Source organism: Propithecus coquereli, unplaced genomic scaffold, assembly GCF_000956105.1.
Source record: "Propithecus coquereli isolate 6110/MARCELLA unplaced genomic scaffold, Pcoq_1.0 Scaffold782, whole genome shotgun sequence".
In the NCBI taxonomy this organism is placed as follows: Eukaryota; Metazoa; Chordata; class Mammalia; order Primates; family Indriidae; genus Propithecus; species Propithecus coquereli.
This window is the reverse complement of record NW_012153974.1, coordinates 84,238-102,365: the sequence shown is the minus strand read 5'-3', so window position 1 is coordinate 102,365 and position 18,128 is coordinate 84,238. Positions and strand designations below refer to the sequence as shown.

Here is an 18,128-nt window from a genome sequence, read left to right as displayed (position 1 = left end):
CTCCTGTGTGTGGCCGGGAACCTGCGACACCTGCTCGCAGGTGCTGGGCACGGCCGCCAGGCACCGGAGAAGACGGGTGGGACAGGGGTGGCCTTTGCAGGGAAGGGTGTCCTGCCTGCAGCCACGCTGCCGTCCCACGGAGGACAAACTCCCTGGGGAAACTCCCCCCTGGCGAGGGAGAGGCAGGAGCTGGCGTCCGGTGGACACTCGCCTGCCCAGCACGGCAGAGCCGGGAACCCAGGGCAGGACGGGCACGAGAGCTCGGGAGCTGCCTGCTCGGGGCAGCGGCACGAACACAGAGCCGACGCCGCGCTGCCGCCTGCCGGGATCTTTAATGGGGGGGGTGTGCCGACCCGGGAGGCGGGGGGGTGGCCGTGGGCCGCGGCGGCCCCTGGGTTTTCATGGACCGGCTGATCCACTTGAGGAAGGTGGCGACCTTGGTGTAGACGCCGTACTTGCCCTTCCTGGCGCACCCTTCTCCCCAGCTGACGATGCCCGTCACAAAGTAGGTGTCCTTGAAGCGGGTGACGTGGGGGCCCCCGCTGTCCCCCTGGCAGGCGTCCTCGGGCCTGGCGTCGTAGCCGGCGCAGAACATGTTCTGGGTGATGGTGAAGCCGCTGGACAGCTTGCAGGTGTTGCGGTCCACGTAGGGCACCTCCAGCATCTTGAGGGTGGAGGACGGGCGGCCCTTCTCGTGGGTGCGCCCGAAGCCGCTCACGATGCCCGTCTTCTGCGTCATCAGCGTGGACTCGGCCCAGTCCTTCTCGGGCAGGCAGGCGGGGGCCACGTTCACGCGGAAGGCGATGGGCGTCTTCAGCCGCAGCACGGCGATGTCATAGTCGTAGGTCTCCCTCACGAACCTGTTGTGCTTCACGACCACCTCCACCTCGTGCGCTGTCTCGTCGCCCTCCTCCTTCTCCGTGTCCCGGTCCCCTGCGGCGGCGAGAGGGGCGGGCTCAGCTCAGGGGGGCTCTGCACGTGCACACTGGGAATTTTGCAAAGAAGTTATTTTTTTTCCTAATAAAAAATGGCATAGGGTCACTTTTGGAAATCTGAAAAACAGGAAAAGTGCAGAGAAGCAGATAAAGACATCCTTCCGGCTCCCTGCCCGGGGAGCCCTCGGTCGCTCTGTGCGCCCGGCTCTGCGGATCTCCCCGTCCACGCTTTCCACAGACGCCGCCTCAGCGTGGCGTGTGCGCCGGGACCGCCTAGCCTTCCGCGCAAACGGCCTCGCCTGCCAGGCCTGTGCTGTCCTCGGGGGCCGCCACCAGCCCGCGGCAGCCGAGCACCCGAAAGGCGTTGCTGCGAGGTGCAGCTACAGACCCAGAACAGAACAGGCACCAGAGTGTCCTTCTTAGAGTGATCACACGATGAAATGACGATATTCCGGATATGTTAGGCTAAATAAGATACATTATTGAAATTGGCCTCATCTGGTTATTTTTGTTTTGTTTTGTTTTTTAGAGACAGGGTCTCCTCTTGGGCCCAGGCTGGAGATCACAGCTCACTGCGGCCTCCAACTCCTGGGCTCAAGCGATCCTCCTGCCTCAGCCTCCCAGACACTGGGATTACAGGCGTGAGCCACTGAGCCCAGCCTTCACGCGATCGTCTATATTTTAAAACGTACGATAGAAACTTTAATGTTACAAAAAATTTCTAATTGCACGTGATTGGCATTTGGAACCTTGCCCTGGATTGCGCCTGGACAGCTCTAGGGGCTGGAGGAGAAAGGCAGATGTGAACACAAGGACCCGCAAGGGAAAACACGGGGGGCAGCGCACGCGGTGCTCAGGAGTGCTGGGGGGTCGCAGGGGGAGCACTCTGCGAAGTCCACCAAGAGCTGCCGCCCCTCCCCGGCCTGCTTGCTTCCTCCTCCTCTTCCTCTGCCAGTCAACCCCCCCGCCCCGCCCTGTGCTCTGCCCTCACACTGCTGTCCCCGGCCAGCTCCAGGGCTCTCTGAACGGCAGCCGGGCCCTGGGCGTGGGCGTCACTCACCCACCCTCACGGTGAACCTCTTGGCTTGGTGGAGGCAGTGGGCCGCGGTGAGCACGTAGAACTCGCTGAGGATGGTGCCTCCGCAGAACCCTTCGTTCTCCTCGTTGACCAGGAGGGCCTGCCACGGGAACACAGGGACGTCGGCCCTCCGTGGCGCTGCCGCGGTGGCCGGCCAGGACGCTGACGGGAGAGCCCGTTCCGGCAGCACCGGCCGGGCTGCCGCCTCCTGCACCACTGCGGGCCCTGCGTCCCGACACCCGCGCTGCCCGGCTCTCCAGGTCGCAGGCGAGGCCCAGCTGTGGAGGCCCCCCAGCCGCTCCCGGGGCTGGCACGTCCCACGCCCGCCCCACGCATCCCACCGCTGGTCCCACCCGGGCTCTGGCCGACCTCCTGGGGCCCCAGCACGACCTGCCCCCCCTGGGCCTCCACCCTCTCGTCTGCCTCTCGGAGCAGCCGGTGACAGGCTCGCCGGGCGACGCAGCAGACTTCACCGAGAGCCTCCTGCTCGCGAAGCCTCCGCCATCACGCAGGTTCTCCTGCTGTCTTCCTCCCCTGGCCACAAGCTCGCTTCGACAGGGGTCATTTTTATTTCTTCCCAATCTGCCACAGCACTCTCTAATTACGCACAGAACATGTTTTCAAGTGTTTTTGGGGAAAACGTTCACTGTGATAAAAACCTTTCTTGTCTGCACGGCTGACGCCAGCCTTTGGGGAAACAGCTGCCTGAACAGGCGTGACCCCTAGGACGGGGACGGGCCACAACTCCAGCCTCTCTCCGAGGGGTGTGGGATGCCACCTCCAAGGTAATGTCCCTGGAGCCCCTGTGGCCCCTCCTGCAAGTGATGTCCTCCCCGGCAGGGACATTCCAGGGGCCGAGCACCGACGGGCAGGAGAGACACGCCACACGCTTTCCCCGGGGCGTGGGGCTCGCACATTTGCAGCCCAGTGCTTGCTGGTTTTCCTCTCCAGGGGGTTTCCCGTCCTCTGAGCCAGCGGTCCCCAACCTTTTTGGCACCAGGGGCCGGTTTCGTGGAAGACAATTTTTCCACAGACCGGGGTCGGGGGCGCGGAGCTCTGTGGCCCGGTCCCTAATAGGCCGCAGACCGGTACCTCCTCGGCCAGGGGCAGGGGACCGCAGCTCCAAGTGCCAGGCACTGGCTGGCGTGTGCGTGGGTCAGTGAAATGACAGAGACCTAAAAGGACTCTTAGAGACGTTCGTGACTAGGACGTACTAAAGCTTTGCCTTTTTGCATTTACGATTGTTTGCATAAGTTACCAACGCACCATCCCACCAGAGTGACGCGCGAGGGAAGGTCAATCTTCCTGGGACTTGGACGTCTAGGACAGGGACGAGGCCACTTGACAAGACTCGAAGCAGGTAAAGCACAAATCACGACCCCTGGCAGACGTGACAGGGGACCCTCCCGGCTAAACCTCTCTTGGGGCTCCAGGTCCCCCGACACCTCAGCCCCTCGGCGGCTTGTCCTGGGAGCCCGCGGGCGCCCGGCCGGCACCACGTTCCTGCCCCTGAACACACAGCACGCGGGTCACCACGACTCGGGTCCCAGCTCTGTCCTAGGTTTAGACTCCACGCGTTGGAGCAGCAGCTTCGTGGCTCTGTGTCCTATGCACGCCACACGCTGCTCAGAGCCCGACACACGGCAGGCTCTCGGCACACGCGCACAGTGAGCCCGGATCAGCGTGGCTCCGCTGCTTCCTGCCCGGCTCTTTATCCTCCAGACAAGCGCGCGCAGGTGGGGCTGCTGAGGCAGCTCCCGCAGGGTGTCGGGGCTCTGGAGTTTCGCGGGGGGGCGGGGAGGACGCGGTGGCTCTGGAAACAACTCCAGCCCACGTGAGGACCGCCGGATAAAACACAGGACGCCCGTTAAACTCGAATGGGATGGACAGCACGTAATTTTTCGCGTAAGTGTGTCTCTTGTGATACCTGGGACATTTTCCATGAAAATTATTCGGGTCTGCAAAATTCAAATTTAACTGAAAGTCCTGTGTGTGTCTTTGTTACGTCTGGCAATGTCCCTCTGAAAATAAACAGACGTGCTTTTCTAAGGTACTGCCTGCCTCTCAGGATCCACGTGTTTGGGGAAAAGAAATGACCACACTGGAAGCGGAACAGGGACAGCGACCCCTTCTGCCTCCAGTGAGAAGAGGCGCCGACCCTGCTCTCCACCCTATTTCCTCCTGGGGAGAGTGAGGTTTCGGGATGCCCGGGGAGGGGCTGTGCCTTTCCTTTCTCTTCTGTCCCTCGCGGAACAGGATGTTCCTGGGCTCTCAACACACAGTAAGACGGGCCTGGGCGCCGGGCAAGGCGGGGACTGCGGCCCCGGCCTCTTCCTCGTCTCAGGCTGCTTCTACGTCGGGGCCGCGCGGAGGAGGGAACAGGTGTGCTCCGTGGCGTGGCCCCCCAACCCCAAGCCCGGTCCCAGAGCAGGCCTGTGCCTCCTCACTGTCGATGCCGGGGGCCCAGGGCCGTCTCCCCACAGAATCCAGCCGGCCCGGAGGGGCCAGCGCCACTTACCTGCCAGGGACACTCCCCCTCCTTGCAGTCCCGGCCGCCCACGATGCGGACGAGGTTGCTGCCGTCCTCTTCTGGGTACGTCTGGTTGAGGTCAAGCAGGTCCAAGGGGTTCTCCGTGGGGTACAGGTCAACCGGCTCCCACGTGGTGGCTTCAGGCACGACCTGGGGCGCTGACCTCTTCCTGCGCCCCAGTGTAAGCTTCCCGCAGGGGAATGGCTCTGAAAGAGACGGGGCGGCCGGGGCTTCAGCACAGCCACGAGCCCCCCGCCCCACGCAGCCCACGGGGACCCGGGGAGGGGCGTCCTGGGCCACACTCCACGTCTGGACATGGTCGTCTGTGTGTCAGCTGCACCTCAAGCGACGAACCGTGAACGGCGGACCCAGTCGGCACGCTGGCGTGTGGAGGGCGCACACAGAGTCTGCAGCTTGCTTGCAAAGGCACCGAGAGTCCCGACGGCTTGGCGGGGGCGAGCGCGTGCGGGAAGACGCCGCAGTGCGATCCGGGTCGGGGTGTGTGGGGCTCCTGTGAAATTCCTTTGATTTTGCTGCATGTGTGAGAAGTTTCTCTAATAAAATGTTGAAGAAAAAAGTTTCCAGGCAGAAGGAGCAGCATCGAGCAAACAACCTGAGGCACCAGGAGCCATGTGGCGTAGGCCCGTGCGGTCCAAGGGGACGGCTCTCCTTGAAAGTGCCGAGCACGGGGCGTGTGAGAAGTTTCCTTTCTGTGTCGCGACAGCTCGGGAAGGCGGAGGTGGGAGAGGAGAAAGGAAGACAGGGCTCGGTGGCCTCTCCGTGGCCGAGTGCTGAGACCAGATGGGCGCAACTCGGTTTTCTGTCCGCCGTGCTGGCGCAGGTCTGCGCCGCCCCGCCTTGGAGGAGACTCAGTGAACTGTCAGCTGGAGACCAGGGCCCTCTGTGTGCTAGCTCTGTGCTGATTCCTGTCATCGCCGGCTTTGGGACTGTGGACGAGCTCACCCACGGTTCAGAACAGAGCTTTTCGCACCAGGAAGTAGTTTACCTGATTTAATTTTCAGACATCACACTTGACTTTAAATTGATTTCTGATTATTCCTGGAATTAAAAACCATTGGCATGCATGCTGAGAAATGACTTCAGGTAGAACATTTTTAAACCAGCTCAGGCACAGACGCCAGTGCTGACGTGGGGTGGGAGCCACGTCACCTCTCCTTGCTGAGATCTCATGTGATGGAATTGAAGCAATACTTCAAGGGTGTATTTGCAATTTTTTTCTTGATCATTTGTTATATCTTTTGAGATAGGCTGTCTTCAACCAGAAGAACGTGAGGGGAGCAGTGACAAACGACTCAGGAGTGACGAGTCCCTGGGTGGGACAGTCCTTGCCGCTGCCTGGCAGGAAGCCACTCTGGATGTGAAGCCTGCCGGTCCCCCGGGGCTCTGAGAGGGGAGTAAGGGACGCTCAGGGACTGGCCCCAGAAACCGGCCTGTGTGTGCCCCAGGCCTGAGGCGCCCGTGTTAGGCCTGATTTAGGCGCTTTTCACGGCATCTGTAGCAGGGAGGCCGTCTCCCCGGCCCGGCCCGGCCCGTGGTCACTGCCCTCTGGGAGTCTCGTCCAGACTCATCAAGTGAAAGAAAGAATAAACCCAGTTAACACTGGGGCGGAGGAGGAGGTCCGTCCTGGGGTGCTCCGGCTCCCTCCACACCTTGCCCAGGGCCCGGGCCCCACCCCCCTGGTGGCTGTGGGATGCCTGGGCTGCCCACGCGTGGGTGGCCGCCCACCCACCATTGCGCAGCGTCAGGGTCTGCCCTGGCCAGGCACTGTGCAGGGTCCTCGCAGGGTCCTGTTCGCCCAAGGAGTTAGGTAACAGCGTTGGTCCACTTTTCAGGTGGGGAAACTGAGGTTAAGTGGCACATCTGACTAGGAGAAATAATGCGTCTGTTTCCAGACCTGTGTCCAGAGTGCCAGGGCCGTTCTTCTCCTGGTGCCACCACCGGCAAGGCCCGCCCAGAGTGTGCTGACGTCCCCGCCCGCGGCGCTGGCCTGCGCGCCCTTGGTCTGGCCTCTGTGGCCCAGGGGCGCCCCGTGAGGGGTCTGATGAGCCTCCTACCTGTGGAGATGCAGGACTTGCCATCGTCGCCCAGGGTGTACCCACTGGCACAGGAGCACACCACCGAGTTCTGCTCCTCGCGGCAGAACTGGTCACAGTCCCCGTTGTCCAGGCTGCAGAGCTTCCGTGTGACTGTAAGAGACGCAGGTTGGCCTTCAGGACAGGCTGGGGGAACTGAGGCTGCAGCTGGCCAGAGGGCGCCAGCTCCGTCCACCCCCCGGCTCAGCCACACAGCAGCCACTGGGCTAGAGCGGAGGCCTAAGCATCATGGCAGATGCGCGTGAGGTGGCTGGAGGGGCGCAGAGAGAGCGCCAGCCCGCGGGGGCACTGGAGACTGGGGGGTGCGACTGGGACCTGCTCCACGCAGGCAGGCTGGAGGGACGGCCGTGGGTGCCAGCAAGTGGCCTGGAGTCAGGCCGGCCGGGGGTCCAAGGCTGGACCTGCCCATTGCACCTCCAGGCTGGCTGGGTGCGTCCCCATGGTCAGCAGTGCTGGCCACCCAACCTGCTTCCGGTGGATGCAGAATAATCCAGCTCCAAACTCACATTAATAATGCGTGGCCGTGGCAACTCACCCACACCTCTGCACTTGGGTTTTGATGGAAAAGAATCACAGTGCAAAGATCAACATTGCTGGGATTCTGGGAACCTTTCGTAATAGCCCCAGGAGTCTGCTCAGTTTTACGTCTGATGAGTTAGCCAAACCGTGTGCAGGACAGGCAGCTCTGGACTTTGATGGAATACACGTAATTGATATTCCTATCAGGAAAAGTTCAAAAGCAATCCAATCTAAGAACTCGGCCTAAAGATTATAAATTAAGAAATTTAAAAGAAATGCACATCTTTCTCCTTAGGCAAAACTGATGTAATAGTAGCCTGATTTTTTTATTAAAAATTAGTATTGGTGATATTAGAGAAAATTCTTGGTGAGTTTGTCATGTAGACTTAATTAAATGTATGACGTTTTATCATTGTACGATCTCTATTCCTCGCTGACAGCTGCAGGAACAAACGTAAACACCAGACCGTGAATTAGAATCACGGCGCAGGGTCTCAGGAACATGAACAGCAAAACCTTCTGCCCCAGGGAAAGAGTCAGTTCTCCTTTAAACATTAACGGGCCACACACTTCATGAATGTCCTGCTCCCTCTCGAGGGACAGAGGGTGACTGTGTGTCTCTGTCATCGTGCCCCCAAACCGAGGAGCGTGTGCGCCGCAGGGTAACAGAGTCAGAAATGGCTCAGACTTTCCTCAGGCGTTTTAGCTTCTCCCCCTGCCCACCGTCCGCCCTTAGGAAAGTGCGCGCGTGGGGAACCTACACAGTTCGCAGTTTTTGCCTTCGAAGCCCTCCTGGCAGGTGCAGGTGTACTCCCCCAGCCCGTCCGTGCACAGGCCCTGGTTCTGGCAGGGGTCCCTTTCACACTGGTCGCCGTCTGCAAGAGAGGGTTTGGAACCACAGTCTGCGCGCTGTTCCCAGCAGCGTGGGAACGGCTGTGCTGTGTTCCTGGGCACACACTTTTCAGTAACCTGAAACCGCTTCCTGTCTCCCTCCCTGTGAGCAGTTCCTCCCATCTGGCCTTCACTGTGTCCCCCATCTCGTGCCATGTGTGGGCGATGCCTTATCTATGTGGGTCACCAGCCAGGTTCTCTGCTTTCCCTGACAATGTGGTAACAGCCCGCAAGGGGCCCTGGGCCGGTGACCACAGGGCAGCAGCTGGAAGGACAGAGGACAGGCCAGAGCGTGACGCTGGCTTCTGGGCCGGGCCTTGACAGGAGAGGACAGTGGGGTTTGTCTTCCCAGTGATCCGGGGCAAAGCAAGAATGCAAAGGCTGCTGCCCTGCTCCCACGTGGGACTTCTCGTTTCCTGGCGGACCTGTGTATTCTGGTTTAGAGACAGGTGCCACGGTCATTTTGAGAGAGTTGGATACTGTTGCCAGGTAGTCATGACTGACACCATTTCAGACGCCATAAGCATTAAGTCACGGTGGTAGCTTCATGGGGTATCCAATCTTTCGGACTGTACTTTTTGCTTCTACCTAATACACTTGTGTTTTAAAAAAATTGCCACGGAATTTGGTATGCTCCAGTAAGAATGAACTGATTTACATCTGTATGTAAGTAAATAACAAAACTAGAATTAGTATAAAATTACAATAAAAACTATTTTACAATAACTGTTATGGAAACACCCTGAGGAAAAAAGTCTTAAATGAGTAAGATTAAAACAGGACCAGAAAGGAAATCCAGGAAGTATTTTCAAAATTCAAATATCCTAATGAACCCCCCTCACTTAAAATAGAAAGAAGTCTCACCTTTGTATTTATTCCAGAATTCATTCTAAGAGGAAAAAATTAAAAATACATTAGGGAAAACAGAGACATTTACACCAATAACAAGCACAACCCAGTAACCCAACCTGAACAGGGTATTTTCCCCAGCAGAGGTCACTTTTAGGAATGAATTGTTCCAGAACTATTCAATCTGAAGGGGAAAGCTATTCAGATCTTTTGCGTCTGTGAAGACATGGCTTTAATCATCTTAAATTCACCGTCTTTGTTGAATACTGAAAACCTATTTTCAAGTTAATCCCCTCGAAATGGATCACACCAAGAATGGTCTGCTCTGCCTGCTGCGCTCCAGCCGATCAATGAACGGTCTTCGGTTAATACACCCAGGCCACAAACCCCTGAAATGACTGCTCACTTGTCCCTAATCTTTGTTAGTTGGAAAAATGTTAGTTGCTGATTAGCTTAAAGCAGGCTATCAAAAACCTGTATCATATGAAAAAATATTCACAGTCTTACTTTTTTACTGTCTGTAGTTGGTTGAAGAGCACCCACCCCAACTCAGGTCCTCCTGGAACCTCAGAATGTAACTTTAACTGGAAATGGGGTCTTTGCAAATGTAACTAAGGTCAGGGTCCAGATAAGATCACACTGGACTGGCGTGGGCCCTAAATCAAGGAGAATGTCGGTGACAGAACCAGAAAGGTCCACACAGAGCCACAGGGAGAGAAGGCTGTGGGAACGTGGGGGCAGAGACTGGAGTGAGGCGTCTACGACGCCGGGAACGCCAAGGATGACTGGGGGCCGCCGGAGGCCAGGAGAGAGGCCTGGACAATCTCTCAGAACCTACAGAACCAACCCACACTGCCTGGAACCTTGACTTTGGACTTGTCTCCAAGGCTGTGAGAGACTGAACTGCGTAATTACAACAACACAGCCACCCGATCTGCGGCACTTTGTCAGGGCAGTACGACGAAACGAACACACCGCCTTTTAATCTTCTGTTTAAAAAATTAGCCCACAGCAAAATCAACTTTTTGGTGTACAGTTCTATAAATTTCAACACATTTATAGACTTGTGTAAGTACTACCACAATCCAGATACAGAACAGGTCCATTCCCCCAAAACACCCTCCCACGCTATCCGCCCAACCTGCCCACCGCTGGCAGACTCCACCCTCCGCGATCTGCTCCTCATCGCGACAGTAATGGCTGTCTGAGAATGTCGTGCGAATGAAACCACACACTGTGTAACCCGTGGAACTAGCCTCATTCATCAGCACAATGCCTTTGAAATCCACCCAGCTACTGTACCCACAGCTTATTCCGCGTTATTGCTGAGTATTCCAGCGCGTGGCTGCACCCAACCAAGGACGTTTCTCCTACTTCCAGCTTCTGGCGATTATGAATAGAGATGCCATAAACATTTACGTATAGGTTTTACTGTGAAAATGAGTTTTCATTTCTCTATGACAAATACCCAGGAATGGGGCTGCTGAGTCACATGGGAACTTTATATAAGAAACTGTCAAATTGTTTTTCAAAGTGACAGGGCCGTTTTGCATTCCCACAAGCAGCGCATCAAAGTTCTGCTTGCTCCATATCGTAACCGGTACTTGCTATCTGTCAGTGTCTTTATTCCATAAATGTGTAGTAGTTCTCATTGTGGTTTTGATTTGCATTTCTGGAATGCTGCAGTCCCCAAACCCTGGGCCGAGGACTGGTGCCAGTCTGTGGCCTGCTAGCATCCGGGCCGCACAGCAGGAGGTGAGCAGGGGGCAAGTGAAGCTTCATCTGTATTTACAGCCACTCCCCATGGCTGACGTCACCGCCTGAGCTCCAGCTCCTGTCAGATCAGCAGCAGCATTGGATTCTCGTAGGAGCGCAAGCCCTACTGTAAACTGGGCGTGGAGGGGTCTGGGTTGCGCCTCCTTATGAGAATTCAATGGCTGATGATCTGAGGTGGAGCTGGGGTGGTGATGCTAGCGCTGGGGAGCAGCTGCAAACACAGATTATCATCAGCAGAGAGGTGTGATTGCAGAGACTACGATAAATCAATTGCTTGCAGACTCATATCAAAACCCTATCAGTGAATGGCAAGTGACAACTAAGCTGCATCGGTGGCAGCTTTAAGTCCAAATCCAACACTTGTTTTAGTCTGTGCATGGCCCGCCCATTATTTTATTTACCACTTCCATCCACGCCTCTTTCCCACACTGCGCACTTGTCTCAGTCACAGTTTTGTAAGCCCACAAGCCAGCCCTAGCAAAAATGAGTAAAAAAAAATTGTCACTGGAAAGCTTCTTTGAAAAGGGGGAAAGCCCCAATGATGAGACAGCAGAAGACTCTTAAGACTGCCAACAAAATGAAAGCTGCGTTTAAAAGAAAATACCAAGAGTCCTACTTAAATTAGGGTTCATTGCGCCAGGTGATTCACATTCTCCAAGCTGCTTTGTATGATATGTGGCGACCGGCTATCCAACAAAGCCATGAAACCTTCAAAACGGCTTCACCATGTGGAGACCAAGCACCTGCATTAAAAGACAAGCCTTTGGAGTTTTTCAAAAGACGAAAACATGAACACAAGAACAGAAGCACTTACTGAAGGCTACCACTTCATCAAATGTGTCTGCCCTGAGAGCGCCATACTCAGTGGCCAACTGCATGGCTAGAGCTAAGAAGCCCTTTACTGTTGGTGAAGTTGATCCTGCCTGCTGCTGAGGACATTGGCCGTGAACTTTTAGGAGCGGCTGCAGTTCACAAGGTGGCACGTGTTCCTCTTTCGGCCAGCACCATAACTAGATGTATTAATGAAATAGCAGGGGATACTGAGGCACACTTGTTAGAGAGGATTAATGCGTCACCGTGGTTAATCCAGGTTGATGAGTCTACCAGTGTTGACAGCAAGGTAAAGATGCTTGTTTTTGTGTGATATATTTTTCAGGAGGACGTGCGTGAGGATATGTTTTGTGTACTTTTGTTATCAGCCAACACCACAGCTACAGAACTATCCAAGTCTCTGAATGATGCCATTTCAGGAAAACTGAATTGGTCATTTTGTGTCGGTTTATGGACAGAGCGGCTGCCATGACTGGACAGCTTTCTGGTCACTACTTGGGGCCAGGAGGTGGCTTCTGAATGCGAGTCTATGCACTGTGTCATCGTTAGAGAAATGCTGGCTAGCTGGCTAACCTGAACTCAACAGTGTTTTGCAGGATGTGATTAAAATTATCAGCCACATTAAAGTACATGCCCTTAACTCACGCGTGGTCACGTAGCTCTGTGAGGAGATGGGCACATCTTCTCCTACACACAGAAGTGAGAGGGTTTTCCAAAGGCAGATCACTGCTCAGAGTTTCTGAGTTGCAAGAGCCACTCCGGGGATTTGTTTTAGAAAAACAGTCACCACTGGCAGCTCATTTCAGTGACACAGGATGGGTAGCAAACTTGCTTTCTTGTGTGACATATTCAACCTGCTCAACAAACTCAATCTGTCACTTCAGGGGAGAATGACAGCTGTGTTCAAGTCGGCAAAGTGGCTGCATTCAAAGCCAACCTGGAATTACGAGGGTGATGAATGAACAAACATTGGGATTTTTGACATTTCAAACATTAGCAGAGATTTTGAAAGAGACTGAGCGAGGGCCTTCGCTCTCCCAGCTGGTGCATGATCACCTGTCTCAGCTTTCAAAAGAGTCTGAGCATTGCTTCCCAGCCACAGAAGACCACCGAACTGCGAGGGAACGGATCCGCAACCCATCTGTGAATAAGCCAGGTGAGTTGACTTGGTCTGCTCTAGAAGAGGATCAACTGCTTGAGATCACAAATGACAGTGGCCTCAAAGTATGTGTGAGACAATTTCAAATCTCCAGACTTTCCGGATTAAAGTCAAGGCGGAATATCCTGAGATTGCCACGAAAGCACTGAATAGCCTCCTTCCACTTCCAACATCCCATCTTTGTGGAGCAGGGTTTTCTGCAGTGACAGCCACCAAAACAAGACCACAGAGTAGACTGGACATAAGCAACACACTTCGGGTGTCACTGTCTCCCATCACCCCCAGATGGGACTGTCTAGTTGCAGGAAAGCAAGCTCAGGGCTTGCTGATTCTGCATTACGGTGAGCTGTATAATTATTTCATTATATATTACACTGTAATCACAATAGAAATAAAGTGCACAAGAAACGTAACGTGCTTGAATCATCCCGAAACCATCTCCCCACCCCCCGACTCCCTCCATCCCCGTTACTTGCAGAAATTGTCTTCCGTAACACTGGTTGCTGGTGCCAAGGTTGGGGACCACTGCTGTAACGGCTAACGATGTTGAGTGTCTTCTCATGTACTTATTTCCCACCCATCTGTCATCTTTGGTCGGTGCCCATTCAAGTCTTCTGTTCATTAAGTTTAATTGGGTTTTTATTTTCTTCTTTTGAGTTGTAAGTGTTGATATACTCTGAATACAAATCCTTCATTGGATCCATGATTTGCAAATATTTCTGTTAGTCTTACCTTGTATTTTCATTCTCTTAACAGTGTTTTTTTCTACAGAGCAAAAGTTTTTAATTTTGATAAAGTCAAATTTAACAATTTTTTCCCTTGTGAATCATTCTTTTGGTGTCATGTCTGAGAATTTTTTGAGACAGTGCCTCATTGTCTCCCTGGGTAAAGCATAGTGGCGCGATCCCAGCTCACAGCAACCTCAAACTCCTGGCCTCCAGTGATCCTCCTGCCCCAGCCTCCCAAAGTGTTGGGATGACGCGCGTGAGCCACTACACTCAGATCATCCAGGTTTTTTTTTTTTTTTTTTTTTTTTTTTTGAGACAGAGTCTCACTGTGTTGCCCTGGCTAGAGTGAGTGCCGTGGCGTCAGCCTAGCTCACAGCAACCTCAAACTCCTGGGCTCAAGCGATCCTTCTGCCTCAGCCTCCCAAGTAGCTGGGACTACAGGTATGCGCCACCATGCCCGGCTAATTTTTTCTATATATTTTTAGCTGTCCAATTAATTTCTTTCTAATTTTAGTAGAGACGGGGTCTCGCTCTTGCTCAGGCTGGTCTCGAACTCCTGAGCTCAAACAATCCGCCCGCCTCGGCCTCCCAGAGAGCTAGGATTACAGGTGTGAGCCACCGCGCCGGGCCCATCCAGGGGGTTTTAATGTCTAAAAATCCCAACTCATCCAAAAAACTTATGTGATGATCTTAGATGACAGATGACAAATTTCTTCCTCAGAGAGTCACTGGGGATCAAGCCCGAGTATCCCCAATAACACCGCGTTTCCCCGGCTCTGGGGAAAGTGAGGACGCGGCGCCAGGCGCTGGCCGGGAGACAGCCCGTGACTCACGGGGAATGACGCTCCGCTCGCCCGTCCTGGTTTTCCCCAGGTTGTCCTCAACTTCAGTTACGTCGCCCCGAAGTGTTTATTTGCTATGAATAAATTCTTCCGACTTATAACGGCTTGACGTGGCCACGACCTGCAACTTGACCCTAGTCCTCAAAGGTCACCGAGGGCAGCTTCCCCAGAGCTCTTCCGGCGGGACCTCCAAGGTGATGTCCGCAGGCGGTCCCAGAGCCCGCAAGACGTCCACGTGGCAGCTGCGCCCGCGGTCTTCCTCGTGACCTCGAGGTTGCGCCGGGCCGCAGCCGCCACCCACCGTCTCCTCAGTGCTAGGCCCGGCCCCCCACGCCTGGAGAGACAGCCCAGCCACGTCCGGGCGGGAAGCCCCGCCTCTTCCGGGAACACCCCCCCCCCCCCGCTTTCCTGCTGCGCAGGCGCAGTGCTGGATTCGCCGCCCGCTCCATTGCGCCCCCTCGCGTTGCGGCGGGGCCGAGGCGTCCAGGGCGCACCTGTGCGGCCCAGGCGGGGACCCAGCCGGCCGCTCCCTGGGAGGCGCCAGCCCCTGCGGTGGATAGTTTTGTTTTTTGGCATAGCGTTTTATTTTACACTTTAAGTACACTTGACACGTGAAGTTCTCATGACTGGGGGGTGGGGGGTGGGGAGGCGGCGGTGCGCATGCGCAGGCAGGGGGGTACCGGCTGCCGGGGCAGGGACAGGGAGACGGTTTTTGCGACGGTTGCAGGTGTTAAAGTCACCCCCGCCCGGGCAGAGGAACTAGGGGGCTTACGCCGCAGCAAGCACCGGCGTGGATGGGCTGTCAGCCCTCTCTGCACCTTACCTGAACGTGCGCTCGTGACAGTGTCTTTTACATTGTGGTTTACGGTTTCCCCACCCTTACCGTCGGCGTGACCATCCCCAGACAACCAAGTAACACGTGAGAATGAGGGAACCCCCGTCCAGGAAGTACCCACATTCTTAGTAAAAGCCAACCCTTGGTCCTGAGCATTCCTCCCCTCGATCCGTGAAACTACGAAAGACACGAACGCACTTCCTCTCAGCGCAGCTGCTCTTTGGAGCCTGCCCGCCGCCTCCCGAGAGCGCACTTTTGCTGTCAGTAAACGGTGTTGCTCGCCTGCCTTACACGGAGCATTCTGGAATTCCTTCCCCATGGTCACCAAGCACTTGGAAAAAGCCTCCACTCGGAGGCCAGTAACAAGGCCATTATGCCTCCTCCAGCCCTTCCGCCCACTCCCCTTGCCGGACGCCCCCCCCCCGCGGCCTGTCCCCTCCTTGCGGACACCCGGGGGTGGAGGGCTGGGTGCCCGGGGCTGGCGGGGGACAGCCAGGGCCCTTGAGCACGCTCCGTCCTGGTGTGGGCCTGGCACCGTCTCCCAGCCCTTACCGTCTTCTCGTTGTCTTCAAAGACCTCTCGGGCTTCTTCGTATGAGCACGTCTCTTCCATACACTCTCTTTCAAGGTTCCCTTTCTTCATCTCTTCTAAAAACGAGTTTGCCCTCTTGACCCTCACCAGGACGCTGCTGGCACGTTCCCGGTCAATAAACACTGGAAGACAGGGACGGGCGCAACGTTGAAAGCACCGCGGGCTGTTACCTGCTCTCCCCGGAACTGCAGTACCCTGCTGGGCCACACTGCAGGAGGGAGCCCTGGGGGGGTGCCCGCCTCCCTCCCGACTCCTCCGCCAGGTGCTGCTGCACCTGGCACCTGCTCTGGAGGACGGACAGGTCACAGCGCCACGCACACACCAGCTCCAGCTGGCGCCCCGGCCCTCTGCCCTGAGCGCTTCTGAGCACTCTGCTGGCCCCGAGATGCGCCCTCCACCCTGGCCCCACCCGCCCTTCGAGGCCTCCGCTCTTGGTTCAGCGGGGAGTTGTGGGACTGTTTTAATCAGGAGCCATGAAAAGTGCAATTTATATCAAGTCCTGGGACACACACACACACACACACACACACACACAATCAAAGCAAGTTTCAAGAAATGGTACTTACTATTATTTTGTAAAAAATAGATCTAACCATAAAATTTTCTGTATGATTCTACTCTATTTCATTAAAAAACCACACTCACAAGTGAGTCATAATCTCCTGTTTAAAATGCCCTGGATGGGGAATCTCCGTGTCCCTCCTAAGGTGTGTGTCTGTGGCATGCTGTCCCCACCCCCCGGCCTCTGTCCCTCACTCGCCCACTCCTCTTCCTCTTCTCACTGTGACATGGGAGGCCCTTGAGTTCTTTCTTGGCCCTCTGTCCTGTCCACACTTTTTTCCACTGGCCTGGGACAGGGGCGTGGCCTGGTGGGGAGGGCGTGGCCTCATGGGGCGTGGTGGGGCAGACCCAGGCCTGGATGGCAGGAGCTGCTGGACGGAGGGGACAATCCCACTGCGCGGCCCCGCTGTGTGGCTGGGGTGGGACGGCGGCTGGAAGGGGCAGGGGCTAAGGGTGGGCCTGAGAAGATGGTTCATGTGGGTTTGGCTGGAGCTAGAGCTTCCTGTGGGGCTCACGAGGGAGGGGACCCCAGGGGGCAGAGGGTGTCGCCCAGCAGAGGGGCCCTCAGGTCAGTGTGGGTTCTGAGGGTGGAGTCAGCCTCCCTCGGGTCGCCCCCTCCCCTGCCCAGGTCAGCTTCCCCTTCCTATGAGGATCTCTCCCCCTCCCCCACCCCGAGGTCTCTCCTCTTCCCTCCCCTACTTGGGTCTCCCCCTCCTCTGCCCAGGAGGGTCTCTCCAGCTGTCCCTCACTGCTCTCTCTTCTCACACACTGGGGTCCCCTGTGCTCCACTTTCTGCAGGATGCAAACCAGCCCCGGGTCCGTGAATCCCGTGCACCTGCCACCGGTGCCGCCCCTCCTCTGCTGTCCCCCCAGCCTTGCCTGGCTTCTCCCCTCTCTGGGCCTCTTCTTTGGGACAGGCCCAGGGCCCTGGGTGGCCTGGTGCCCCATCTGTCCAGCCTCGCCTTGGGCAGCCCCTCCCAGGTGGGGCCAGCTGAGAAGGGGCCCCTCCCAGCCCCTCCCTGGCTGGGTGCGCCTGTGCTGTGCCCAGCTCTGGCAGTAGAGGGGGGACCTCTCCCTACTACCTGGCACCCCTGCACCCTTCCTCTGTCTCCCTCTCTGTCTCTCCTTATCTCTCTCCTTAATCTGTCTCCCTCTCTCTGTCCCTCCTTATCTCTGTCTCCCTCTCTCTGTCTCTCCTTATCTCTGTCTCCCTCTGTCTCTCCTTAATCTGTCTCCCTCTCTCAGTCCCTCCTTATCTCTGTCTCCCTCTCTCTGTCACTCTCGGTTCTCACTCCCTCTCCTCCCTCTCTGTCCCTGTCCCTTTTTGTCTCTTTGTGACCTCTGATCTACTCATCCGATGACTGTCGCCCACACAAAGCCACAGCTGGCCTTCCTACCCTTGGCTGGGAAGTCCGAGCCCAGCCACCTGAGGCCAGACTTGCCAGGCCGGGGCACCCCCCATGCATCCCCTCCCTCTGCCTGCCTGTCCCTGCTCCCTGGGCCACCCTCACTTACCGCTGTCCCCAGGCTGCAGGAGGCCAGCCAGGCAGGCGCTGAGCAGGACGAGGCAGAGTGGGCTCGCCATGGCGTGGCCGAGTGCAGCGTCCCTGTCCCACCGTGACAGGCTGCCGGGGCAAAGTCCACTCCCCTGGGTTCAGGGTGGCTTGTTGTCCTGCCGCTTACCCGCCTCCGGACTGGGGCCGGGCAGGCGGGGCAGTGACCACACTGGGGAGTATGGTCACCTGGCCCCACCTTCCCCAGGCAGGGCTGGGTGACGGCGGGGATGGGAACTTTTGTCCTAAGAGAGAACAAAAACACCATTTTATGCTCATTTTGTAGTTTTCAGACGTTTACATCTAACTCAGTCCTTAAATGTGACAAAGGTGTCG

General features: G+C 56.3%; 1 protein-coding gene across 1 annotated transcript; it reads right to left on the bottom strand.

The window, feature by feature from the left end:
- Window positions 1-314: 314 nt before the first annotated feature.
- LOC105825137 (coagulation factor X-like) lies at window positions 315-17,926 on the bottom strand. Its single transcript, XM_012662827.1, has 8 exons — window positions 17,755-17,926; window positions 15,640-15,800; window positions 8,932-8,956; window positions 7,938-8,051; window positions 6,619-6,750; window positions 4,532-4,749; window positions 1,996-2,113; window positions 315-933 (listed from the first exon to the last, which is right to left on the bottom strand). The coding sequence occupies exons 1-8, from the start codon at window positions 17,822-17,824 to the stop codon at window positions 332-334; spliced, it is 1,440 nt and encodes a 479-aa protein (XP_012518281.1). The 5' UTR covers window positions 17,825-17,926; the 3' UTR covers window positions 315-331.
- Window positions 17,927-18,128: the final 202 nt, after the last annotated feature.

Coding starts and splice junctions, on each gene's coding strand:
- LOC105825137 (XM_012662827.1), bottom strand. CDS start 17,824: ATGGCGAGCCCACTCTGCCTCGTCCTGCTCAGCGCCTGCCTGGCTGGC. Junction 8,052..8,931: donor ATTCTGGAATAAATACAAAG/GTGAGACTTCTT, acceptor CCTCTCTTGCAG/ACGGCGACCAGTGTGAAAGG. Junction 6,751..7,937: donor AGGCAAAAACTGCGAACTGT/GTAGGTTCCCCA, acceptor CGTCTCTTACAG/TCACACGGAAGCTCTGCAGC.